Source organism: Eretmochelys imbricata, chromosome 13 (assembly GCF_965152235.1).
Source record: "Eretmochelys imbricata isolate rEreImb1 chromosome 13, rEreImb1.hap1, whole genome shotgun sequence".
In the NCBI taxonomy this organism is placed as follows: Eukaryota; Metazoa; Chordata; order Testudines; family Cheloniidae; genus Eretmochelys; species Eretmochelys imbricata.
Genome location: NC_135584.1, coordinates 36,132,909 through 36,159,961, shown reverse-complemented (window position 1 = coordinate 36,159,961; position 27,053 = coordinate 36,132,909). Strand labels below are relative to the sequence as shown.

At 47.8% G+C, this 27,053-nt stretch overlaps 1 protein-coding gene, 1 long non-coding RNA gene, 2 other non-coding genes and 1 pseudogene across 6 annotated transcripts; 4 read left to right on the top strand and 1 right to left on the bottom strand.

Annotated features, from left to right (window-relative positions):
• The window catches only part of LOC144273194 (olfactory receptor 4M1-like), a 151,905-nt pseudogene that overhangs the window by 45,417 nt on the left and 79,435 nt on the right, over positions 1–27,053 (bottom strand).
• Positions 406–9,544, top strand: LOC144273616 (uncharacterized). 2 transcript variants are annotated; one of them, XR_013347777.1, is made up of 5 exons: positions 406–492; positions 3,826–3,907; positions 6,343–6,474; positions 8,316–8,393; positions 9,356–9,544. It is a non-coding gene; the product is annotated as an uncharacterized LOC144273616 (long non-coding RNA). The 2 variants fall into 2 exon arrangements; XR_013347778.1 differs by lacking the exon at positions 406–492 and adding an exon at positions 1,161–1,804.
• On the top strand, positions 7,957–8,034 carry LOC144273937 (small nucleolar RNA SNORD126). The gene has a single exon (XR_013347825.1). It is a non-coding gene; the product is annotated as a small nucleolar RNA SNORD126 (small nucleolar RNA).
• LOC144273935 (small nucleolar RNA SNORA79) lies at positions 8,935–9,082 on the top strand. The gene has a single exon (XR_013347823.1). It is a non-coding gene; the product is annotated as a small nucleolar RNA SNORA79 (small nucleolar RNA).
• On the top strand, positions 13,912–23,165 carry CCNB1IP1 (cyclin B1 interacting protein 1). Of its 2 annotated transcripts, XM_077832291.1 has the most exons (5): positions 13,912–13,945; positions 15,405–15,784; positions 16,990–17,323; positions 18,312–18,514; positions 22,944–23,165. In XM_077832291.1, the coding sequence occupies exons 2-4, from the start codon at positions 15,488–15,490 to the stop codon at positions 18,509–18,511; spliced, it is 831 nt and encodes a 276-aa protein (XP_077688417.1). In that variant the 5' UTR covers positions 13,912–13,945; positions 15,405–15,487; the 3' UTR covers positions 18,512–18,514; positions 22,944–23,165. The 2 variants fall into 2 exon arrangements, with proteins under 2 accessions (XP_077688417.1, XP_077688418.1); XM_077832292.1 differs by lacking the exon at positions 13,912–13,945 and having other exon boundaries at positions 15,252–15,784.

The window sequence follows — 27,053 nt, the reverse complement described above, 5'->3', positions numbered from 1 at the left end:
AAAATGACCCCAAAATTCCAAAGCTAAATTTTCAAAACCAGAAGCCTAAATTTAGATTCTGAAATCCTGATTTAGCCTCCTAAATAAGTGGGCTGACTTCTAGAAATGGTAAACATGTCTGCTAGGCAGTTTTGAATATCATAAAATATCAGGGTTGGAAGGGAGGTCATCTAGTCTAACCCCTTGCTCAAAGCAGGACCAACCCCCATAGTTGCCCCACATCCCTAAATGGCCCCCTCAAGGATTGAATTCACAACCCTGGGTTTAGCAGGCCAATGCACAAACCACTGAACTATCCCTCTCCACCATTTAGCCTGCATCTGGTCTTGATTCAGGGAAATGAGAGACGGACTGGCGTATGCTCTCAGCCAATTGCAAAAGCTGCTTTCTTTCCTGTCCCACCTACCACATCCTCTCATTTTGTTTCTGTCTCTTTCATCATCACTCACCCACAGTGCTTGCTGTTCCTATACTCCCAGACCCGCATGCTTGGTAAGTTGCAAGATCTTTAGCTCGTTTTGAATCCTTTGCTAATCTGAATTTAATTTTTGCCATCCACCCATGTGTTAGGTTTGGAATAAATGTTAAACTATATGTGGTGCAGAAAGGCTTTTCCTTAGGCCCTGGGGCTGTTGAATTCATAATCCATAGGCCACTCTTTTAGCTGGGGCCAAAGGCAGAGCATTAGTGGTCTGTTAAAACTGTGAGATTGTACCATTGAATTCACAGTATGTGGCCGAAACAGATTTGTTCCCTGCGTTTTAATAAATTACTATGTGTCTGTCTGCAGTGTCCTCTTCAGGCCTGCACGAAGGCACGAATGCGGTGGAAAGAGTTGGTTATATCTCTCCCCCCCCCCCCCCCCACACCCCCCCGCATGATTTGGTGACTTGTTTCAGGGCAGGCAGGGAGTGTGCTGCAGAGCTCGGAAGCGACCCCGGGAGTTCTGACGCTTAGTTTTGCCCTTTAATCCAGTAGACTCTACTCCCAGCTCCGGGAGGGAGAGCAAAGTCCTGAGACCCGCTCCTCCTGCTATAACCAAACCATAATAAACAGCAGGAGTTTTATGTACAAGTGTGTGTCCCTTTAAGAGGAAAAAGCACATGGTGGGGGAGCCGGTGAAGGCTGAACAAAGGACGTCCTTGCTGCGGCGGGGGCAGGGTTCGGAAGGTGCCTTCCGCTGCGTGTTCTAGGACTAGCAGCCTCTTTCGGGGTGCGGAATGAGCTGGGAGCGGGTTTGACTTGGGGTTCAGAAATGCTGCTGCTGGCAATGGTGAAGTTGACCACTCCGTGTGTGGCGGATGTGTTGGGGGAAAGGGTGGGAGTTGAACGTCGCTCCAGGCCTCAATTTTGCTCTGGCTTTTCTCCCCACTTTATAATTTGCGGATGAAACTCCACTGAAGGAAGTATATGGAAGTTTAGTTACAAGAGAAGAAAGTTGAGTGGGCTCTGCTGGCTTTGAAACACACCGTGCAATTCAGAGGCTATCTTGAGCCCAATGTGGCTCCCGTGGTAAAACGCCTGTCTGCTTGTATAGTGCCTTTGCTGAAGCCAGGGTGCTCTCCAGACCCCATTTTAAAAATGGGTTTCATGATGGATGGGCTGGGAGTCAGGACTCCTGGGTTCTACCCCAGCACTGGGAGGGTAGAGGGGCCTTATGGTAGGTGAGCTGGGAGTCAGGACTCCTATTACTGGCTCTGAAGATGACCCAGGGGTGACCTTGAGCAAGCCACTTTGCCTGTGCCTCTCTGTACCTCAGTTTCCCCAACTGTACAATGTGAATAGTACTTCATGAGGAAGCATGGTGAGTCTTGATTCATTAATGATTATGCTCATAAAAAAACACTCCAATCTGGAATGGGAGTTACTAGAAAAAGAGAAAATTATTAAATATTGTTGTTTCTGCATCTGATTTGACCCCTTATTAGCTACAGGTGGTTGGGTACTTCATAGCCTTTGAGCCATCCCTGTCAGCAACCTTTACCTGATCTGTAGCATCTTAAGACTCTTTGCATCTACCAAGGTAAAGGAAGCCAATCACTTTTATACAGGTCAGAAAGATACTCCTTGAGCCCAGGATCTATGAAGCCTCAAAGGATGTCAGATACAGAATGCAAACACCATAGGCTGCAAGCAGCCAGGCTTTCCCAGAAAGATTCTGTGCCTTGCTCTGGGGGGTTGGATCTGCAAATGAGGCAGTGGGATAAAGTCTGGAGGCTGATTCAGGGCAGCAATGGGTTCAATTAAGGATTATTCTAACACAGAAGATTGGAGCTACATAGGATGGGTGGCCTAACAGGCCTGTTTTCTTGGGGTCAATGTAGGATTGTTCTCTATAGTCTGCTTTCTGTCCCTTTGTTCACTCTGGTTTTAAAAGCCATAAAGTCAGTCAGGAAGAGCTGAGACTCGAAGTGTAAATGCGGAAGAGGCTGAGAGGAAGGAGGACTCAGCAGTTAGGGTGCAAGCCTGGGACTTGAGAGACATGGGCTTAATTTCTGGCTCCACCACAAATTTCTTGTGTGACCATGTGCCAGTCTTAGTCTCTCTGTGCCAGATTTTTACAGGTACTTGGGCACTAAAGATACAGATAGATATGTAGTGGAATGTTCAGAAACATGTAGGTTCCTAACACCTACTGATTTCATTCTGTGTCTTTAGGTGCCCACAGACATTTTAAAAACTGGCCCAATGCCTCAATTCTTTAGCTGTAAAATTTGGAGAATAGCAGTGCCCTACATCACCAGGAAGAGATTGTGAGGTGGCGCCATGTAAGACTGACCTTCATTTGGTTATATTCATGGCTCTGCCACTTGCTGGTGACCTGAGGGTAGTCATTTGCCACTCTGTGCCTCAGTTTCCCCATCTATACAATGGGGATGATATTGACTTCGCAGGGCGAATGAGAATTAATATTTGTAAAGCACTTGGCATTGGATTGTTGGAGCCTAAGGGGGGGTAAGGTACCTAACTTCCTTAGGGTCCTCTGAAAGCCTCACTGTTCAACATTTTTGGAAGGAAGGAGCTAGAGAAGGACAAACAATTGTCGGGGACTTGAACCCCAGACGGCACGGTTTGTTGTCTGACCGCAGAGAGACAGGCAACACCAGCAAAGTCCAAGTATAAGCTCTTCATTGAAGAGTGCACACAACAATAGAGAGCAGCCCATCTCCAAAGAGAACCAGCTACCTCTTAAGCAAAACTAATAGGTTTTTATAGACAGGTCTGTGGTGGCACAGATTATTCATGAAATAGCCCAAACTCCGCTCCCCTTTGTTAGTTAAAAGTTCTTTATCATGCACACATACCTATCCCCTATTGTATATAGCTTTTTGCAAGTCGTTATGCCTCCCCAACTTTCTTATCAATCCAGTTGTCAAACAGGGGACAAGGAGTTAAGAACATACATGAAACAGAAACAGGGAGTGGAGACAGTGTGTCTCCTTCTCATTCTCAGAACGTCTGGCACGAGAATGCAGGTCTCCTCCTTAATTCATTCCTTGCAACTTAACAAGCATTCTTTCATCCTGCCTATCTCATTCAGGAACTTTCCTAGCATTCCTGCATTGGCCTAACTTTGGTTCGGTTGACATAACTGCTTCGTGTTAAAATTTTCCTAACACCCCTCATTACTGTATTAATTTTAGAGAGTGTAGCTTCTGCATTATTGGGACTTGCTGCTTCTTACCCCTAAAGGTGGGAACATCCTGTTGTAGAAGCTTTTACACTCTTGTCTCTAATGTAACCTCTTTTCTGACATAGCTATGGTGGAGTTGCCAGGTTTTGGTCTGTGTATCCTAAACCACTGTTTGTATCCCTTCATTTTAGGCTGAAAATTGAACTGATGAGCTGGGAGGAAACAATTGCTTTGGACCAGTGCCATGTTCCAGATACGGGGAGCAATGAGCTGGTATGAGATAGGCTTTTTACAGAGGAAGGGAAATCCCTTTCCCAGGGAACTAAACTCAACATAACAGCAAAACTGTCGAAATCTAGGGGCAACTATAGTGGGTTAGGACAGGGGGGCTGGGAGTCAGGACCCCAGAGGTCTATTCCCAACTCTGGGGGAGTGTGAACTAGTGGTTAGAGCAGGGGTGGCCAACCTGAGCCTGAGAAGGAGCCAGAATTTACCAGTGTACATTGCCAAAGAGCCACAGTAATAGGTCAGCAGTCCCCCATCAGCTCCCCCCCCCCCGCCCCGCCCGCTCGGGCCTCCCAACCACTGGCAGCCCTGCAGCGCCTGCCTCTCCCCTTCCCCCCCCCCCAGCCAAATCAGCTGTTTCATGGCATGCAGGAAGCTCTGGGGGGGGAGGAGCGAGGGCACGGCAGGCTCGGGAAGGGGTGGAGTCGGGACAGGGCCTGGGGCAGAGCCAGGGGTTGAGCAGTGAGCACCCCCAAACATGCTGGAAAGTTGGCGCCTGTAGCTCCAGCCCTAGAGTCGGTGCCTAGACAAGGAGCCGCATAGTAACTTCTGAAGAGCCGCATCTGGCTCCCGAGCCCCAGATTGGCCACCCCTGGGTGAGAGCAAGGGAGTCCAGTCTAGCTGTAGAGAAGGGGGACTGGGAGTCCTGGGTTTTATTTGCCTACCTCTCTTTAAGGGCTGTACCAAGACTATAATTTCCAACCTGGAGAGAGGATTCCAGAGTATTCCTGTTAGGTAGATCAGAGCATGATTAGGCCTGTGTCACAGAGTCCCCGGGCAATGCTCTGGAACTGCTCCCTACAAAGCCAGTCAGGACTCTGGCGGAGCCTCCTCTCTCTGAGCATACTGTCTCCAGGGCAAGAAGCTTACACAGCTTCAACCTTCCTGGGTCTGACCTAGGAGCATTCAGCATCCCCTTCCACAGCATGTGCTTCCCGCAGCGAGTCCGCCAGGCGGGGCTCCTGGGAAAACCAGAGGGCCCTGCACCCCAACTCCGCAGTCAGACATGACTCTCAGCCAGCCGGTAACACAGAAGGTTTATTCGTCGACAGGAACACAGCGTAGAACAGAACTTGTTAGCACACAAATCAATGACTTTCAGCCAAGTCCATCTCCTGTGCCCCAAGCCAGCAGAGAGCAACTAGCTTCCAGCTGCCTGGCCCCTGCACTGCCCGTTGCTCCTCCTCCAGCCTTTGTCTCCTTCCCAGTCCAAGAGTCACCTGGTCGCATCCCCCTCCTGGGTCCCAGGTTATGAAGGGGTGGCCATAGCATCCGTGCAGGCAGCTGGAGCAACCCCCACAAAAGTCTCACATGCTTATACCCACCACCTAGACATGGGTGCAATACAAAGGGAAAGTGAGGCGCGCACAGCATTCATGCAAAACAGTAAGACTCACATACAACATAACAAGGGGAAATCTCCACTTCATCACAGCCTGCCAGACTGTCTCCCTTCCCCCAATTAGTGCAGGCTGAGCCGTGTCAAATCTTCAGTTCTGGCCTTTGGATTGTAGCAGATGTATTTCAGCTCTGACTTTATCCAAGTGTCTGTTACGAGTTGTGTTGACGGATCCAGCGTTCAGCTACGATCATGGAGTGTAGTAGGAATGACTTGTGGCTTTTGGGCCTTGCTAACCTACTAGCCTGTGCGAGTCTCCAAACCTTCACACTGGTGTTGCCTTAGTGATGTAAACATCAGGTTTTAAATCCTCAGTGTCCAGGATTAGTTCATCTCTTTCCCCTTCCACTGCAGATAAATTAACGCTATTGGTCTGAAGCTGTTCAGGCCTCTTGCTTGAGGCCTTAACAAAATTTGAGATCCTGTCTGCTGACTGTGGACATTAAAAGGGCCATGGGATCTTTTGTTAGCATAGGTGCATAGGGAGCTTGGCCAGTTGTCTGCTAAAAAAGGATTCTCAACCTTTTTTTTTTTTCTTTTGAGGTCCCCACAACATGTTATAAAAACTCCAGGGCCCAGCAGGGGTTGGGGGGCTGGGCTTCAGTGGAGCGGGAGTGGCTTCTGCCCAGCAGGGCGTTAGCTCTGTGGGGCTTGAGGCTCCGAGTTTTCTGTCCTGGGTCCCAGCCAGCCTAGTGCCAGCCCTGCTTCATGGACCAGCCGCGGGCCCCCAGTTGAGAACCATTGTGCTAAAATATTCCCCTCCCTTCTCCTGTTGCACTTTGCTCTGACTGTCTCTCTTCACCCTAGAAGTGACTTCGTTTTAGTCCTGCTGTCTTCCTCTCCATGTATAGTGCTAGCTCTTCCTGCCTAGATGTGCCCAGGTAGAACTGGCCTGTGGTGTGCTGAGGAATTCAGTTTAGATGGGTCCAGAAGCAACTCTGATCTTTGGTATAGCTGCAGCAGCAGGGCAGAGGAAGAGGCTTTGTGGATCATGGTCTTATTAATGTTCCTTTGCCTGTTTCAGATGGTGGAGAGGCTGGAGACTGACACCCCAACCCCACGAAACGATTGGGGCTGAAGTGGACAAATGAAGTTACTGAATCTTGAAAATGGGCTGAAATGAAACACCCCGGAACTGAGCACCCAGGATGGTTGGGTAAGGGTCTCCCTCTGAGTAGGGACTTAAAGACTGAGTGCTTTTACAGCCTACATGAGCTGAGATAAGGATAATCAGCTCCTGTGCTTTCAGGGTTTGCTCTGATCTCTGTGGGGGTTAGTAAGGAGTAGCCAGAGGTGTGTTGCTGGAGGCAGGATGCTTGCCTTGTTTTATTATTAGTTATATTACACTGTTTCCTAGAGGCCCTACTGTGTTGGGGGTTCTAGAGACACTTATAGACCATCCCTGTCCCAAAGATTTTTGTTGGCTTTGTCTGCTTAGGTTATAAAGGATGGAAGATAGGAAGTATCAGCATTACAGATGGGGAACTGAGGTACAGAGAGCTGACGGCTGAGATTTTTCAAAGGAGCCCAGTGGAGTTAGGCACCAAAATCAGAGATTTAAAAGGACTTGTTTGAAGTTCCCAGGGAGTCTGTGGCGGAGCTGAGAACTGATCCCAGATGTCCTAGTCCAGAACTTTAACCACACAACTATCTTGAGGGTGGGTGTTGAGGGCCGGCTCTCCCCTCAAGGTATTTCTTCTCGGACCCATGAGACCGCTCTGTGCTTTGCCATTGGCGGTGTCACAGCTGGGTTTGAGGGCATGGGTGGAGTCTGCCATGAGTATGTTAAGTCCATCTTTCACCTGATGACACGTGCCCTGAACAGACCCCATTTCATCAAGGATGGAGAGAAGCATTAATTCCCTCTCCCATTTTGTGCCTGCAATGAAATCTAGTAGATGGGGGTCAATATTTAAGGCCAGGAGGGAACATTATGACTATCTAGACTGACTTCCTGCATCGCAGGGGGCATAGAAAGTCACCTAGTAATTCCAGTATAACTCCCTGACTCCTTCCCATTTCTAAAACTCAACCATTAGCCCCCCGTCTCCACGTATGCTGCTTTAAAATAGTTCCCTGCATGAGCCCTTCTCACCCCACTGTGTCTCGAGTTAACTTCACTGCGCCATTTCCCTGGCTGGAACGGCTATGCCCTTAGAAGCTGCTCGTATGGCCTTATTGAAAAGCCAGATCTTCATAGGCCAGATGGAACCTCTAGATTGCCTAGTCTGATCTCCAGTTTAATACCAGCTGGAGAATTTCACCTAGCAATCCCACTGATTGTGTTTGCGTAAAGCATCCCTCCTAGAAAGGTATCCGTCTCCAGTTTTTCAGCATCCTTATTAAAATTGGGACAACAGAACTGGATTCGGTATTCCAGAATTGGACTCACCAGTGCCATATACATGGGTAAAATCACCTTCCTGCTTCTACTGGCTGCTCCGCTGTTTATGCATGCGGGGATTTTCTCTGTTGTCTTCTTGAGGGTGAAGTTGGGAAGCCTGGGAGCCCATGCTGGAACACGAGGAAGTTGGGTGAGGAAGCAGCTAAAATTCTCAACCACTTGAGGTTTCAGAGTCCTGGGTGGTGGTTTGTGTGTGGGAGGGGCAACCACATCGCCACTTGTAGGACTAGGAGGGGTCTGCTGTGATGAACCGCATGTTCAGTCCGTGTTTCACCTGATCTACCCTGATTGCACACATGCCCTGAGCAGACTAATGAAACAAACACCTGCAGCTGACATCTGATTTGGGGGAAAGCTGATGTTCTAATGGTCTCCAGTGGGTGAAGTCCCAGACAGTGAGAAGAATAAGTAGCAGATCCATGCAAACTCTTCAGAAACATGGATCTGTTTTTTGTGCAAATGAAGGAGGGGCATAGATGCAAGGAAAAGTTTTCCATGCAGTTGGTAGCTCTTCCCCCTCCCCCTTCTTCTTCTCTCTCTCTCTCTCTCTCTCTCTCCGTTGACCTGGAAACATTTCCTCCTTGTATCTGTAGGGGCAGGAACTCTGAAAACAAAATTGGCTGGTTTCTCTTCTCCCTCCTCGCTCTGGATCCCTTATAGGAATCACAGATGTAAGTGCTGTTGGAAGTTCGTATCCATCCAGTTGGTTAGCATGGCCCCATATTGGCACCCCCCGCCAATGTCACCATGGGGGCAGGTATGGGGCAAGAAAGAGGTACTGTGGCAGACACAGCAGTTAACAAATGTCTTGCATAGAGTACAACATGCGTTCCGCATTCAGTGACAGTCTCTGAACTAAAAAGAAAAGGAGTACTTGTGGCACCTTAGAGATATAAATAAATACATTTTGTTAGTCTCTAAGGTACCACAAGTCCTCCTTTTCTTTTTGCGGATACAGACTAACATGGCTGCTACTCTGAAACCAGTCTCTGAACTGATCTTCCAAACATTGCCAGGCCGTCTTTCAGTACCTGAAGCTGCAGATGCTTTCAGAAAGCTGTATCTTTCTGCACACATGAACAGGAACTCCTTTTTGCAGGATTTTAGTAAGAAAACTGCTTAGTAAAGGTTTGCTCTTTAGAGAAATTCATGGTGTATCTCTCTAGAGAATCCTGTTGCTTTCAGAGCTGCTCATTTAAGGGAGAGTGGCCGCGATGACCGTTCCTCTTGCTGCCATGAGCCATGGGCAGTGGGATTTTGTGTCATCGCAGATTAAACTTGGCCTTTCTTCACCCAGAGTGCTCTTGGATGGGTTTGGCCGTCCATTGGCACCTTCTGAATTTTGCGGGGTCAGACACTCAAAGAGGCAGAAGGGGACTGGACTTTTAGGGAAAGAAATGGGGTTGAAAAACCACCTGCTCTGTACCTATTTCTCTGTAAACTTTAGGCAGTGGGCTACAGTAACCAGACTGTAAAATTACTATGTGAGCTGAAAGATTGCCTGAGCTGAAGCAGTAGGAGCTATGCTGGCCTCAGCTGGGAGGAGTTAGTACAGTTAAGCTATTTAGTTTTCTCAGAGGCAATTGTGTGCTGCATTCTGCATCTTTAATGCTGAGATTCCTTATCTTTACAGGGATGATTTGAGATGAACCTTCAAGGAAAATGTATCTTTCTCTCCACCAGCATCAACTGTAAGAGAGAATTTGGGGCCTGAAGATTAAAAGATTTGCCCCGTCTCTGATCTGTATTACAAGGACTCTTTGAAGTTATGTCCAGGAAAGATTACTAAAAACAGGATAATTAAACTAGAATGGATGTGTAAGAGTTGGGTATTTTTTGTACAAACGGACAGTGGTAGAACTGAGGGGGAAATGGAGCTTTCTCAACTCTAATCCACTGGTCTGAATTCAGCCCAGGTCAGTCGTGGCTGTGGTTGGGATTTTCAAAGGAGGCTTAAGGGAGTTAGAAGATATGCTATGCTTTAGGCTCCTTTTGAAAATCCCATTGCTAACTGAAGGCTTTTCAGTTGCCCTTTCTGTGAAGTGAGTTAGGGTTTGACCTCATGTCTGAAATACAATATCTGCCCAGATATTTTTAAAGTTCCTAGTCATTGTAATATCCATGGGCTTGTACAAAATTGAGGATCCGGATGATTATCAACATCGGTCTATTTACTGCTGGGTCCAAAATTACTTTCCACTCTTCTGTGAATTTACTCTCCCGTGTCCACTGTCTGTTTTCTACTACCAACACCGTTTAGGTTACACTGAGATTTTCAAATGTGCTCAGGATTTGGACACTCGGTTCCCATTCAAAAAATTAATGGGAATTTAACAGGCAAATGCCATAGATTTGAAAATCCTTAACTTAAGCGTATTTAAACTATGTCTTCCTCACCCTATAGGTGCAGACTCGTCTGACACTAGCTCAGACCCTTATTTTGTGCTCCCAATGTTGGCTTCCTCTATCATTCTTTTTTCTCTCCACCCCAAATAAACAGATGTAGATCCTTTCCCACTGAGTGGGCAGCCACCACTGCAGGTCTTCTACATATTACAGTTCTTGTGCTGAACAGCTGGGAGGCAGTGAGAGAGATGGAGTTGAGCGCTAGGGCTGTGTGAATTGAATTCAGCAACGTGTGGTTTTGAGTTTAGACGGTCCTGGGTTATATGCGAGTTAGGACAGATTCTCAATGTCATGAGCAGAGATGCCATGCTGGACCCTCAAAACCAGGGCCATCCCAGAAAACGTGAGTCATTTGATCCTCAAGAGTTTGAACTAGCTTGTGGGGATTCAGCTGAACACAAGAAACAAGCTTTTCCCCAAAATCATGTCTTTAAATTTAAACCAGGATGAATCTAAAAATTTTGTAATTCTCCAAAAAAATTTTGAACTCCTTATTATGGCAGAAGTTGCAGTTTTATTCTTCTAACGAGATTGCCTTTTTACTGTGTGTGACAGTCTCGCTCAATTTGATAGCATTTCCGTGTATTTGTCTGTACATGTGTAATGTGATCACTTTTGAACACTGTGCACGCCTTTCCAATTTTTCAGGGAATGTTTGAGTTTCTGAGGGCTAAGAACCTGTTTATTTGGGAGAAAATTGGAAAACAGAAAGGGAAAATGCAGGGGAGAGAGAGATGGGTAGACACATGGAGCCCTTGCCAGCTGTGTAGCACAACTGCAGATTCAGGCAACTCTGCAATTGACGATAGACTCAAGAATTGGTTGATGGCAGCCATTAACCTCTTCCCCCATGTCAGGGTTCCTTCCCCACTCTGAACTCTGGAGTACAGATGTGGGGATCCGCATGCATGATACCCCCTAAGCTTATTTTTACCAGTTTAGGTTAAAAACTTTCCCAAGGCACAAATTCCACCTTGTCCTTGAACAGTATGCTGCCACCACCAAGTGATTTATACTATCAGGGAAAGGACCACTTGGAGTTCCTCTTCCCCCAAAATATCCCCCCAAACGCTTACACCCCCTTTCCTGCGGAGGCTTGAGAATAATATCCTAACCAATTGGTTACAAAGTGAACACAGACCCAAATTCCTGAATCTTTGGACACTGAAATAAAATCAATCAGTTCTTAAAAGAAGAATTTTATTTTTAAAAAAAGAAAAGGTAAAAATCCCCTCTGTAAAATCAGGTTAGAAGATAACTGTACAGGGTAACAAAAGATGCAGAAAACAGAGGAACCCCCTCTAGCCTTAGTTTCAAAGTTACAACAAAACAGGGATAAACCTCCCTCGAGGAAAGGGAAAATTCACAAGTTGAGAAAACAAAGATAAACTAATTCGCCTTGCCTGGCTGTACTTCCAATTTCTGTAATATGAGAGACTGGTTAAGAATGGTTTGGAGGACATGGATTGATGCCCCGTCCCTCTTAGTCCCAAGAGCGAACGAACACAGAAACAAAGAACCCAAAACAAAGCCTCTCCTCCCGCCCCCAGATTTGAAAGTATCTTTTGTCCCCATTGGTTCCTTTGGTCAGGTGCCAACCAGGTTATTTGAGCTTCTTAACCCCTTACAGGTAAGGAGGAATTTTAGGCTATCCTTATGGTTATGACACCCCATAACAATGTCCCTGTCTAATTTGTGTGTCCTACCAACAGAATTTAACATTTGGCACCCTGAATAGCACACAGCCCACAGTATGGGGAGGAAGGGAGAAGAACTGGGAGTGCACAGAATCTAGGGAGCAGCTGCTGGCATCGTGGGAGGTGAAGGGAGCCCCTGAATTAGAGGGAGATGGGAGGGTGGCATACAGGGTGCTCATGGAGAAATGCGGAGTCCCTGATGTGTACAATAAGCTCAGCCTACAGAAGCAATGAAATGTGCAAACCAGCAAATTAAATCCAAATTAACAAAATAGTCCAATATAACAGCATCGAACCCTCCAAACCAGATGGTAAGGTTTGCAGTTATCAGGTTGTGTGGCTGATTGAATCCACGTGGAGTTATTTTATGACCTGGTCATTTTTGGGGCGGGGAATGGGGGAGGTGAGACCAGGACAAATGGGGATGTCTTGTAGCATCCTGGGAAATTAAATCTGAAATCACCCGCTGTCACATGTTCAAACCTGGCCCCTTCCAGCAGCAGCAACTCCATCCAAAAGTTGGAGGCAGGGTCCCATTGTTTCATGTTCTCTATGTATATAGAGATCTCCCCACTGTATTTTCCACTGAATACATCCGATGAAGTGAGCTGTAGCTCACGAAAGCTTATGCTCAAATAAATTTGTTAGTCTCTAAGGTGCCACAAGTCCTCCTTTTCTTTTTGCGAATGCAGACTAACGCAGCTGCTACTCTGAAACCTGTCAATAAAGAAATGGTTGCTCATGTATTGCCCATATCATGCAGAAGAGCACCATTTTGACATGGCTCTTAGTAGGATCCTATAGGTGCTGTTTTGATGGTTGAGAGGGCAGCGTGTGGCTGGGTGCCATTTTGATAAGGTTTTTATGGGGGACCATGGATGCAGTTTTGATGTGGGTTCGGGGGGGCGCTCTCTGTGAGTGCTATTTTGATATGCATTTCGGCTCTATGTGCCATTTTGATGTGGGTTAGGGAGCGGACGTATGTGTGCTGTTTTCACTGGGATCCCATTTTGATGTGGGTCAGGAGCTGGCATGTGGTGCCCTGTTGACGTGGAATGGGGAGTAGGTGTGGGGGGCCATTTACACTGGGAACCCATGGATGCCATTTTCATGTGGATCACGAGTGGGTGGGCGGGTGCCCTGTTGACGTTGTTGGGGACACTGGGGCATGGCCACTAGGTAACTCGAGGGGATGGAAGACCACGAGTGTCGATGAAGCCCCCTCGCACTAGGCCAGGTGTCCTTGGCCCCCCCTCCTGCCTGGAGGCACTCGCAGCAGCTCTGCGTACTAGGCCCAAGTGTCCTTAGTCTCCACTCCTGGAGGCACACACAGCAGTTATGCTGAGAATCTGCAACAATATGTTGCAGAGTCAGACTGCCTAAAACTAAGCAAGGCCAAACAGGGGAGATATGGAAGAACAATGCTGAATAAAGCAGCTTTATGTATAGTTTAACAAATGATACAGAGAATCAGGGAACTAGCTGGGAACTGGATTGGCTAGCTATATGGATACTTGGGGCAGCTTGCTATTGGATAAGTATGCTGGGAAAAAGGATGTATAAAAGCCTGTGTAACTTCCTGCTCTGTGTGCAGGATTTGAGATTTTATTCTCCCTGTACCTTTTTGCAGCTGCAAATAAACTTTTCTGCTTCTCCACCCCGTTGTGATTATTGGGTGTAGCACACCGGGTAACGAACCAACCTCAGCTGTTGTTCAGCCTCTCGGCACTGGGTGCCGGCAACAACGTGGAAGGGGAGCAAGCATGTAGGTGCTCTGTTGAAGTGGGGCTTGGGTGCCAGCTCAGCAGCACTCTCTGCACAGGGGCTGCCTGTCTGTGCTTGTCAGCAGGGAAGGTTGCACGCTGCTGGGGCTCAGTTTGCCATATCATGCCCCCTCCCCCGCACCTGTCACCCTCTTCCCACAGTGACTGGGCAGAAGCCATGGAGGAACTTTCGGACCAAACCATTTCCGTAGAAGGGGATTATTTTGTTTAAACAGCAAACTGAGACACTTTGGCACGTTTTGGGATACCAGCCTCTAGCTAAAGTATTTTGCAGCAAATTCTGAAGAGCTAGATGGATTTTGCGCACCTGCTCCTCTTCCCCCCTTCTCTACAATGGTACGTCCCACTCCTCCGCCCCCTCCCGTCCTCCTACAAAGGACATTTTGGGCAGCTGACGGAAGGAGCTGCCATTGGCGGGTGCGAGGGGGAGGGAGTGGGGGTGGGGCCGCAATGCTCCTGGGCGAGGGGGAAGTGCAGTGAAGCAGAGGCGCACGCGCAGAGGCCTTACCCGCCAAGGGCAGTTGCTCGTTTTCCCGCCACTTCCTGCCTCCAACCGCTTTTAACTGCTGCGTGGTTTAAAAAAGCCGGTTTAATGAGAGACTAGCCCCCATATTATTTGGGGTGATACTAACTCTGCCCCATGCCCCATGTCAGTCTTGCCACCAAATATCAACGTGTGTGAAATTCACCTCACGCGGCGCCAAGGTACAGCCACCATTTTGTGAGGGGCCATTTGTGACTCAGTGGCGCTGTCAAACCCAATGGAGCAACTCCCCCATCTACCCTATACACACACACGCTCCTAAAATCACCAGGGGGCTTACCCACAAACCCCCATTGTGTCAAATCAAGAATGAGCAAGGTACCCGTTTTGGTGCATGGCATGCTTATACTATGCCAAATTTGGCGATGTTGGCTCATGCCAAGCCATTGTAGATGGATACCCTAAAGAGGCCACTTCATGGACCAAGAAAGACACTGGTGTCAGCCACTGGTGTCACATTAACAGACACAAGTCCCAATATTGCCATGGGATGAAACCCTGTTGGACATATAAAAATCCACCATATGGACTCATGCCTGTAGTCCACTGGCAAACACCAAATGCTCAACAGGAGGAAAACATTGTCTCCCAGCCCCCTTGACCCTGCCGCCTTCACAGAAGAGGGGATAGAAACTAAGAGTCCTTACCCCTAAGCTCCATTTCTCTCCCACACTTGGAACGGAACCCAGGAGTCCTAACTGAGCCCCACCCTCCTCTAACACCTTGGTATTAGTACAGGCTAAACCTGCATTGGTACACTACAGCAAGGGCTCTCAACCTTTGCAGATTACTGTACCCCTTTCAGGAGTCTGATTTGTCCTGCATATCCTCAAGTGTCACCGCACTTATAAACTCCTTGTGTACAAAATCAACTAAAAATACAAAAGTGTCACAGCATGCTATTACTGAAAAAATGGGGAGGAGAATTGACGCTTAGGTTAGTTCAAAGGCTATTTGGGGAAACTCTGTGCCCATTTTAGTGGCCAAATGGGGGATTTTGGTTGCCACCACTTTTGAAAATTGGGTCATTTTCTCATCACAGAGGCAAGAGGCTTCTGAAGAAAATATCTAACTGGTTATTTTGATGTTGCATAAAAGTGTCAGTGTTTCCTCTTCAGACTATAGAGTGGAATTTTCAAAGCAGCCTAAGGGAATTAGATGCCTGAATCCCATAATTTCATGGGAGTTGGACACCTAACTCTCTTAAGCCCCTTTGAGAATCCCAGCCTGCATATTTATTTTGCTCTATAGGTTTGCCGTGTTGAGTGGCAGATTCTTGTCCACCAGGTGGTGTATGTTTTGGAGGCAAGACCGTTGCTGTTGGCTCCATTAAAATGTCCATGTGTGAGGACATGTTGCTGTGCAATTACCGCAAGTGCCGTGTCAAGCTCTCCGGCTACGCCTGGGTCACAGCTTGTTCACACATCTTCTGCGACCAGCACGGCAGTGGGGAATTCAGCCGTTCACCAGCAGTCTGTCCCGCTTGCAACAGCACCCTCTCTGGCAAGCTGGACATTGTTCGCACTGAGCTAAGTCCCTCTGAGGAATACAAGGCCATGGTGTTGGCTGGACTGCGGCCAGAGATTGTGCTGGACATCAGCTCCCGCGCATTGGCCTTCTGGACATACCAGGTAAACCCATCTCAGATGATGTCGTAAATTAGGTAGATACCTTCAAATCTGTCTTTGAAAATATAATTGGGAAGAGATTTTGTTTACTAAAGAAATGAAAGAGCCAATAATCAGTCTTTATGGATATCTATATATCATATGTGGAGGGCAGAATTGACACCTAGGTGATTCCAAAGGGCCACCATGTTATATTTTTTGGCCTGAAAATGTGGAAAGAAACCAAAGGGAATGGAATAGGATTAAGGAATCATAAAATATCAGTATTGGAAGGGACCTCAGAAGGTCATCTAGTCCAACCCCCTGCTCAAAGCAGGACTGATCCCCAATTTTTGGCCCAGATCCCTAAATGGCCCCCTCAAGAATTGAACTCACAACCCTGAGTTTAGTAGGCTAATACTCAAACCACTGAGCTATCCCTTCCTGACCCCCTGCATTGTTTGATTTTGTCATGTGGCCTACGGACCACTGAGACGGTTGCCACTCACCCTCTGGTTCAGAATCACCAATGTGGCATTTGCACTTCTCCCTCCCTCCTTCTCTATTCAACAGTCAGTATAAAACGTTATTGCTCTGTTAGCCATGCCATTCTTTCTCATCTGTCACTGTGGAAGGTTCCCTCCATGTTTGCTGATGATTTTTGTTACACGTTCCTCCTTTCTTTCCTCTCACCACAACAGTGTAAAAGCACCTCACAAGCATTCATGAATTATCCTCAACCCCTATGAGCAGTAGGCCAGTATTACTATCTCCATTTCACATGTAGGGAACTGAGGTATAGACATTAAAGCAACATAAGTGTCCACTCATTTTTAGGTGCCTCACATTTGAATACTCAACATGAGAGCCATATGACCTGATTTTCTGAGATGCTCTGCACCCCACAGCTCTTATCAACTTCAGCTGGTGTGTGGAGTGCTCAGTACATCTGAAAATCAGTCTATAGGTGTCTTATGTTGGCCACCTTAATTAGTGGTCCCTATTGAGAATATTGACTTAAGTGACTTATCCAAAGTCACTAGTCTGGAGCAGCAGTGGGAACTGAACCCAGATTTCCTAAGTCCCAGTCCAGTGCCTTAACTCCAGACAATCCTTCCTTTGTTGCACTGTAGTCATGCCACTATATCTCAAATAGAGTGACTTGACTTTCCTCTGACAATCAGTGGTCAAAGAAGCCTGTCACACCTGCCATAATCTCCGCATTGCAGGTTCACCAGGAGCGCCTGTACCAGGAATACACCTACAGCAAGGCCGAGGGACACCTGAAGCAGATGGAGAAGGTGTACACTCAGCAGCTGCAGAGCAAGGACATGGAACTGACTTCTATGAGGAGTGAGGTCTCCTCCCTGAAGAAGGTGCTGGAGGAATACAAGAAGAAGTTCAGCGAGCTCTCGGAGAAGCTCATGGAGCGCAACCGCCAATACCAGAAGCTCCAGGGCCTCTATGACAGCCTCCGCCTGCGCAACATTGCCGTGGCTAATCAGGAGGCTGCCCACGAGCCTCCCATGATGCCTCAGCCTGTGGTCTTTGGCTTCCCATTGGGTAAGACCTGTGGGGAGGTTCTCATTCCACTACTCACAGAGAACGCAAAAGCTGGCATAAGGAGTCACTACACTGACACTGTTAGTGGAGGGGACAAGGATTTAGTGGGCTAGAAAGACTGAACTTTTCTTCCATGCCATAGGGCTGGAGGAGGCACATATGTGTGTGTATGTGTTTGGAGGAGGAGGACTTCACACAGAGCAGTCAGTCTCCAAATGCTACCATATCAGCAACTTCCAAATGCTGTGAAATATTTGATTAGACACTTTTGTGTGAGACAAGTTGATAGGGTCCCAGCTGGGACAGTTGTCCACCTTACAAACCTCTCTCACACTAACAGGCCCCCTCGGCAGCCTCTGCAGAGATGCCAAGGACTGAATGGGCCATGGAGATTAAGCTCCTTTTCTGCCCCCTTAGAGAGATTTCTCCAGAAAATGGGTTAATTCATGTTCTGAATCCCAAAGCTTTGAACATCCCTTGTAACTTCTCCAACCTTAGCTAGCTGTGTGGTGTCACCAACCCATAAACTTTACTGTGAGTCTCTGGATATTTGATGTGTTTTAAAAAAAGGATAAGTTTCTCATGGTTGCACAGAAAAGAGGGAAATTGTGACCAATAAATGCTACAGAACCAGAAGGAAAATTTCTATAGAACCTCATGATTTTGTAAGCAAATCTCATGAATTTTGGGGACTGGACTCTTGAGCATTGGCATTTGTCTCTCTCTAGTGGCTGCTATCTTACCATCAAAAGGTTTACAAATCCAGGCTAGTGAATTAAGGCTTAAGTGAGTCAGGCCTACAAATCCCACCATTTTCTGTGACAATCCCAACCTTCGCCCCTGCACTTAAATCAAGCTGTGGCCACTCATGGTCTTAGATTTGGAGATTCTATGTTCAATCCCCAGATTGTCTCACTAGTGTAGTCACTAATGTGTATCCTAATAGAGAATCCAGCATCTAACTGACCTTGTAACTCCCCTTTCCTAGGTAATGCTGCCAGGTTCCCCGGGGACACCACGCCGGTCCGGGGCAGGTGTGGGGAGGGAGACTTCCACTTCAAACCCTTCTTTGCCACATCCCCACCTGCGGACGAATCTGGCAACAGCTTCTTCACCTTCTCCTCTCCCAGCAATGAGCTGGAGCCTCACCCTGGAGCCAGCAGGACCTACAAGATGAAGAGGATGTAACTGGTAATGCACCTTTCACACCTGCCTCTTGGAAATTTAGCCCATATGTTGGTGGGGGAAAGAGCAAAAATGCTTATTGTCTGGGGCTGGGATTCTCCTCAGACTTGGGCTATTTCTTTTAGGTATTGTAATGTAATCACCCTCTGATTGTCACCTGCAGATTGTCTTGCCCTCTCATCCTAGTCTGTAATGTCATGTCACTTCTGATTGTCAATTTCATTGTCACAACCTCTCACCAACAGACTGTCGCCCTCAGACTGTAAACCTCTCTCACCCTTGGATTATCCCTCTCAGACTGTAAAATTGACACCCTCTGACAGTAGTATCCCATCACTCTTGGACCAAGATGATCCTCAAAGACACCTAACTACCTTTGAGGATCTGGGCCTGCTTCCATTGTACTCTGCTTCATGGCTTACACATTTATCACTGTTGTCTCTGTGTGTGAGAGAATGTATTTGTGTGTGTGAGTTTGTCTCTAAGTGTGTACTCTGTTGTGTGTGTTTGCCTCCATGTATGTATGTGGGTCAAACTATTCATGGATGTGTTTGTACAAGTCTAGATAGTTGTGTGTTGTCAGTGTGTATAAATCAATATGTGTGTTTAAATCTGTGTGTACACAGCTGTGTCTTTTGCTTTTGTGTGTGCGTGCAGACATACATGTGGGTAGGTGCCTCTTGCTGTGTGTGTATCTCTGAATGTCATAGAGTGCATAGCTCTATGGATGTGTACATGCATAGCTTTGTGTAGGTGTGTTTTTGCTTCTATATCTATGCTTGTGTTTCTCCTATGTGTGTGTGTTTCTTGGTGTTATCCAGTGTGTTCCACTGGGTACATTCCATTCCATCCTACCTTTGCAGTTATTTCTCCCCCACTTAAAGTTCATCCGTGTTAATTTCACATTCATTATTTACTCCAGGATTTACTCCATTACTTTCACCAGGATTTAAAATCTTTCAGCCCCGCAATGGGAGAAGCAGGGTCAGTTTTGACATCTCACAGCCAATGGATTTGTGCACTGTATAAAGTCACCTCTGTAAATAGGTTGTTCACCCTCTTAAAAATAAGATTAGCAAAAAAAGAAAGGGGAAAAAAATGATGTTTTGCATCTTGGTTTCTAGTTGGATCAAGGATCTCTGCAGCAGGGGTGGCGGGTAGCACGGGTAGGGTGGGTTGTGTGAGATCAGGGAAGGATCACAGGAAGGAGGGAGGTGGGTGGCTTGGGGAGCACATGCCAGGTTACAGGGGAGTGGATGTAAATCAGGGGGAGGTGAATGGCAGGGTGTGCACAACCTGGGGTTACCAGGTGTCCAGTGTTCGACCAGAAAATCTGTTCTGACAGTGTCCAGTCTGAAAACACAGATCAGACTCCAAGAGTCCAGTTACCACCTGCAGGGGCACCAGAACAGCTGGGGCCAAGGAGGCGGGCTGGTGGGCAGGGAGGCGCTGCAAGGGGATTGAGGCACAGAGCCAGCAGCGGGGAGCAGCAGCCAGCAGCCATGCCCCCCATTACTTCCCACAGTGCATGCCCATGACAGAGTCTCCCTCTCCAGCAGGCCACATCCTCTAGTGGCAGCACCATCAGCCCCGCTGCCAGATCCTGCCTTGCACAGGCGAGTGGCCGGGGCAGGACGCGTTTCCCCCCCTTCCCCCCCCCCAGCCTCCATGGCGCTCAGGGGAGGCTGCAGGGAAGGGGGTTCCCGCTCAGCCCCAGTGGGAGGATCCCTGCTCCCCAAGGTGGAGGGGCTCTGCTGGCCCCCCTGGTGGTGGGAGAGGGCTGCAAGTAGCATTTCACTTTGCTGCCAACCCCCTCCCACCCTCCGCATACACAGCCCAGAACAAAGGTGTACCCAGCCAGCCCCTTCAGCGGCTGGCTCTGAGCCTAACTCTCCTTCTTGGGCATGTACCCTGCCCCCTCCCTGCAGGACCTAGAGCCAACTCCCCTCCCAGGAGAAACACGGAGACCATAATCCGCCCCCACCTCCGGATTCCAACACTGTGGAATTACTATATGCTGCATCCTCACCTCTCATGTATATGTGTGTTGGGGGTGGGGGGGAGGGGGCGCTGGAGGTTTAGCTCCGTAGAGTCAGTATCTCTATTTCTCCCTACATTTTTCCCCACAATCATGTCTTAAAGAGGGTCCTCAATACCCCCTGCTTTGTTGGGGTTATTATGGGAATTGCCTAGTTGAGCTGTGGAACTTTTTCTCTGTACAGCACAGAGATCTCTGTGGAGAGGAATGTTTCACCTAATCTAAATGTGATTTTGGTGAAGGTAAGGTTAAGATTGAAAGAGGGGGTAGGAAACATGCCACTTTCTGCAATAATTCCTGCTTTGGGGTTTAGGTGTTTTTGTTTTGATTGGAGAGGAGAGGAGTGGGGGGGGGTAGAACCTTGGGGAGGAGGTAGAGCCTTAGGGGGAGTGGGCGGAGGCAGGGGTGTACTGTTTTCAGAAATTGGAAAGTTGGCAGCCCTAGGTGGGCAGCGCAGCCTGGGGTAGGGTCATGTCAGAGAGCTTATTCCTTTACTCTCCCACTTCCCTCGTCCTTCTCGCATGAACAGAGAGCAACAATACCCGAAGTCTGAAGGTGCAAACAATTCAATGTTTATTGTGGTGAACTTCCAGCAAGCTTAAATCCAAGTTCCTTTTTCCTCATTTTCGAATCCCAACTTACTTCCTGTTTGCCCCTAATTTATATATTAATATTCTTAGCTATACCTTAACCAATCATTCTACTGAAATTTACCTAACCAATCCTAACATATAACATGATTATGTAACCAATTATATCCCACCACCTTAATTAGTTTACACCCAGCAAAATTAATTATACAGCAGACAGAAACAATCACAGAACCAGACAGAGACCATGCAAACAAACAGTAGCAAAGTGGGAACTATAATGACAAAACAATACAGAAGTGAGGATTTCACAACTACATCCCAGCTGTGTCTGTTGATAAGTGAATTCTTACCAGACAGAAAACTATCAACCTAAATTTCCTTTTACATGTTCTAGGCTCTTCCCTTTCTCTGGAGGTGATAGATTGGATCACCTTCCGAACAGCCCTATATTGACTAGTTTGGAATGTGAGGATGTGATGAAATGCTTCCCAGCTTATGGCTGCCTCTGCTGGTTGGCTAAAGGCCTTAGCCTAAGAACAGGGCCTCAGACTGTCACAGTGAGAGAAGGCCCTTACACAGATTCTTTGTATACCTCTATTACTAGCTAAATGATAAACATATACCTAAATTCTTAAAGTATAGGCCTTTACAGGCAGGTCTGAATATCTATATCCTAACACATCATACCTGCTAATATTTCAAGTGGCTGAAGTTGGATGGGTGCTGCTTGCAGGGGAAAGGAGGCCTGGGGATGTGGGGGCTAGGTGCTGCCTGGGGGTGGCAGCTGCCGCCAGAGTGGGTGGGTGGCTGGTGGGGTGGGGTGGGGAGGTTGCAGGGGAACTGCATACTTCCCTACAGTGACAACTCCTGTCCTATGGGGGATGGCTGGGCTAGGCTCCTCGGTCCAGGTGTTGTGCTCTGCTGTATGGAGTCACAGCAATGTTCATGTTTGGCCTGGCTGTGTCCCCACTCCGCCGTCGACGGGGCCAGGCTAAATATGAGCATTGGTTCCATGACACTACACCCCATATTCATCATGAGGGGATGATTATCATATAAAATGACATAATTACGATCTTGGCTGTAGCCTCTCTGTTGTTGTTGGTTCATGCAGCGGTTGGTCAGCCTGCATGTAACTGAGTGTCCCTGCCTGTTCAAATGCTGGTGAGAGTGTAAATCTGGGAGTGGTCTACAGCTTGTCATAGCAGCATAGTGTAAGAGGGAGCCCAGGCTGGTGGGTCAGAGGGCTCAGTGGCACCCCAGGGGGAACTCATCACAGCTTCAACCCCATGCACCAGGAGTTAGGGCACAATGCCTGGAGCAGGAAACTGAGCCCAGCAAGCCCCACAGGACAGGAGCTGCTTCAAATGGGACATGGGGGTAGGTGTCAAAGCAGGACAGTCCCACAAAACCCAGGACTGTTGGGAGGTCTGTAGGGCTGCCACCTCTGAGATACAAAAACATGGGACAGCCGCAATGGTCCTGAGACCGTCACACTGGACAGCTGGCAGCACGTACCAGGCTCCCAGACCGTTGGCGCTGACCACAAGTTACCTTGGCCTATTGTCACAGAATAGTTCAGGGGGAGCTAGTCGTGAACTGACTTTTACAGGCCAGGCTGGCTTGCAGCCACTCAACTGGATAAACAAGTAAAGAGAGAAGGAAGGCCAGAGAGTGTTGAGTGTGGGAATAGAGTGCAATAGTGTTTCCTGCCAGAGCTTGCTTGTGGGTGAATACAACACCCACCCCACCCACCCCCCCGAGAAAGAGGTGGTGATAAAAATGACTATGTAAATTGCTTTAGATGAACAGTCTCACCTGCAGACCCTGGTCTTGTGGGTGCCCAGGAATTCCCCACGTTGGAGCAGCGCTTGCTACGAGCCCTCAAGGACAAGGCTGGAAGGTCCGGGACAGTCCATAGCAGACGGGGCGTAAGCATTGATTCTTGCTTGCTTGGTGGAAAGCACGTATTTAGTAACACATGAAGGCTTATTATACTTTGGCAATAAAACCGGTTATACTTACACACCTGGTGTGGCTTCATTGAGTGTATCTGAACACCACCCCCCCCCCATATTTTGGCTCGACATAGAGAGACTTCCCAGGGGAGCTATGAAGGGATGATCCTGGGAAAAAATGGGCAGGTAGCAACCCTAGCAGGGTATGGAATTAAAAAGGGATCCCAGGAGGGGTTGTGTGTGTATGGGGGGAAGGAATGCAGGGGCTGTGTAGGATGTTCCAATACAGGAGCTGTTGGGGGGATGGAGAAATCAGGGCTGTGTGTGTGTGCGCGCAGAGCAACGCAGGGACTGTGTGGGGAGTGCAGGAGCTGTGTGTGTTCAGAGCAATGCAGGGGTTGTGGGGGAATGCAGTGCAGGAGCTCGCTCTGCGTGCAGAGCAATGAAGGGACTGTGGAGGGGGTGTGTGCAGTGCAGGAGCTGGGTGCATGTGTGCAAAACAGTGCAGGGGCTGTATTTGTGTGTGTGGGGGGGGTGTTCTGCCCTCAGACACCAGAGTCCTTGGGAGTCACTGACAACAAAGTTTGCAGCATAAACAAGTTTCCAGGTGCTGTTCATTAGTTGAGGCTCCTAAGGGCACCCAGACAAGCAGCCATCAAAGGTGGGGGAGGGAATTGCGGTCAAGTATTGGCACCATCAGCATGGCTGGCTGAGCTCCTCTGCAAGGCTTTTCTTTCACAGGTTCAAAGGCAGGAGTGTGTTGCCATCCCCAGATTACAAACTGGGAAACAGAACTCTTTCTAATAGCCATTTACTAGCAGGTGGTGTGTGTGAGATGGAGGCTTTACGGAGTAGAAAGCTACTTCACTGCCTTGCCCTGTTTGCTTTTCTTTTTCAATAGCCTTCTCCCTAGGCAAAGCATGCAGATGCTCTGCAAGGACAGAAAATCGCTTGTTTCATAGTAAATCTACAAATATGTGGCCAGAAATCCTCCTTATTTAGTATAATATGGAAACTGACCCTTGAAATTAAAATGAAGACACTGGGTTTGATTGTCAGTTATTTCTGCCTCCAGTAATATAGCTTCTAGGTGGTTAAAAAAGCCCCACCCCCGCGAAAGACAAAAGTTTTGCCAATGCAAGAGGCAATGTGAACGCGGCTTTGTCGCGCCTGCCAACAGAGCTTATGTCACTCGCAGGGCTGACAAAATACCGCAAAAAAGCGTTCACACACGCTGACTTTTAGCGACAAGGCTGTGTCGACACAGCCGTGTCACTAAAAGCTGCATAGTGTAGAAAAGTCCTCAGTGTCTCTTTGGGTGGGGGAAGCAGAGGAGAACCTCGATGATGTCACTCCCCTGCCTTATATAGTTCTTGTGTATGGCAGGAACCCTTTGTCTCCCAGTGGAAGAACACTGGCATTCCAAGTGGTGGGTCCAGTACCAGGTGACTCAGACCCATGTTTCTGCAGGGCTGTGGCAGCCATAGTTCGCAGGCTTTCTGGAGAGTCCACAGGAAGACTGAACTCTTTCAAAAAGAAAAGGAGGACTTGTGGCACCTTAGAGACTAACCAATTTATTTGAGCATAAGCTCACGAAAGCTTATGCTCAAATAAATTGGTTAGTCTCTAAGGTGCCACAAGTACTCCTTTTCTTTTTGCGAATACAGACTAACATGGCTGCTACTCTGAAACCTGAACTCTTTCACAGTCCACTGTCATTGCTAATGGCCCATTAGCCCTGTCTGGCTTTTCTATTGTTGTACCTGAAGGGCTGGTTGCGGTGACACCCAAAGTAACATATTTGAAATACAGATAAATAGTTTATATTCCTAAACTTTGGATACAGAAATGATACAGGCATACATATTGGATAATAATATTCAGTAAATCATAACCTTTCCAATGATACCTCACATGAGCCAGCTTGCATGAAGTATATCTCAGTTATGTCATTCATATCATAAGCATATTTTCACAAAGAATCTGGAGTAAAATGTCACAGCCTCCATCACACACACCACCTGCTAGTAAACGGCTATTAGAAAAAATGAGGAGTCCTTGTGGCACACTAACAAATGTATTTGGGCATAAGCTTTCGTGAGCTAGAAGCTTATGCTCAAATAAATTTGTTAGTCTCTAAACTGCCACAAGGACTCCTTGTTTTTGCTGATACAGATTAACACAGCTACCACTCTGAAGGCTATTAGAAAGAGTTCTCGGTTTCCCAGTTTCTAATCCAGGGATGACAACACACTCCTGCCTTTGAACCTGTGAAGGAAAAGCCCCGCAGAGGAACTCAGCGAGCCATGCTGATGCCAACACTTGACCCCAATTCCCCACCACGCCTTTGAGGACTGCTTGTCTTGGTGCAATTAGGAGCTGTCATAAATATAAAGGGGAGGGTAACAACCTTTATGTATGCAGTAATATAAAATCCCTCTTGGCCAGAGGTACAGAATCACTTACCTGGAATCAGTTAATCAGTTCAATTAACCTAGTTGGCATCTGACCAGAAGGACCAATGAGGAAAGAAGATACTTTCAAATCTGGAGGGGGGGGGGGGTTGTTTTGTGCTCTTTTGTGTGTGTTCCTTCTTGAGACAGAGAGAGTCCAAGCAGGTAATCCAGATCCTACTAAAATGATACCTCTAAAATTCCAGAAATTGTAAGTAATACAAGGAAATATGTTAGATTATCTTTTGTTTTAGCTTGTGAATTTTACCTATGCTAAGAGGGAGTTTTATTCTTGTTTTGTCACTTTAAAGTTAAGCCTAGAGGGGAATCCTTTGTGTTTTAAGTCTTTTTATTACTCTGTAAAATTACCTTCCGTCCTGATTTTACAGAGGTGCTTCTTTTACTTTTTTTTTTTTTTAATATAATAAAATTCTTCTTTTAAGAACCTGATGGGTTTTTAGTGTCCTAAAAACCCAAGGGTCTGGTCTGTGCTCACCTTGTTAACCTGTTTGGTTGGTATATTATTCTCAAGCCTCCCCAGAAAAGGGGGTAAGGGGCTTGGGGCGGGGGGAGATAGGGCTCCAAATGGCTCCTCCCTGAATGTTTGTCTAAATCATTTGGTGGTGGCAGCAATACCATCCAAGGACAAGGAATTTGTGCCTTGGGGAAGTTTTTAACCTAAGCTGGGGGAATATAAATTTAGGGGGTCTTTCGTGCGGGTCCCCACATCTGTACCCCAGAGTGGGGAGGGAACCCTGACAGGAGCCTCAACTGCTAATTAACAGCGCCTCGATACTTGTTTATGCTGCAGACTTTGTTGTCAGGGATTCCCAAGGACTCTGGTGTCTGAGGACAGAACACCCACCCACCCACACACAGCCCCTGCATTTTTCTGCACACACACACCCCCACAGCTCCTGCATTGCTCTGCACACACACAGCCCCTGTATTGCACACCCCCTCCCCCCAATAACTCCTGTGTCCGGTGTCTAAGGGCAGAACTGTGGCCTTTACATGATTTGCTGGGCTGGTGCAAATCCTGGTGCACTTGAGCAGTGCTACCCACAGGCGCTGGGTGTTCCCAGGCCAGGATGTGCCCTAGCCCCTGGGGAACAGGCAGCAGAGGCATTACAGCTGGATGGGCCCCCGGATTGCTCCCTGGTGGGGCTGGGCAGCAGCTGTGGGGTCTAGGGCAACCCTCAGGCCCTGCCCAGATTATGCCAATCCCTCAAGACCACCAAACCCGCTCTCCTGGCAGAGCAGCACCTGCCAGTGGCAGTGTGGGCATCTCCCTTTCCTGGCTGCCCCCAGGCTTGCAGTGGGAGATGCCTGATGGGGAACAGGGAGCGGAAGTTAATTTGACCTCATGCCACCATAATAAGGTCCTATGGGGGCACAATGACCGGAAGTTATATCGCCCTGGTGAGCGCGGTATTAGAATCCATCCAGAAACAGTGACCAGAAGTTTTATTGCCCCAGTGCGCGCTCCATTAGAGTCCGAAC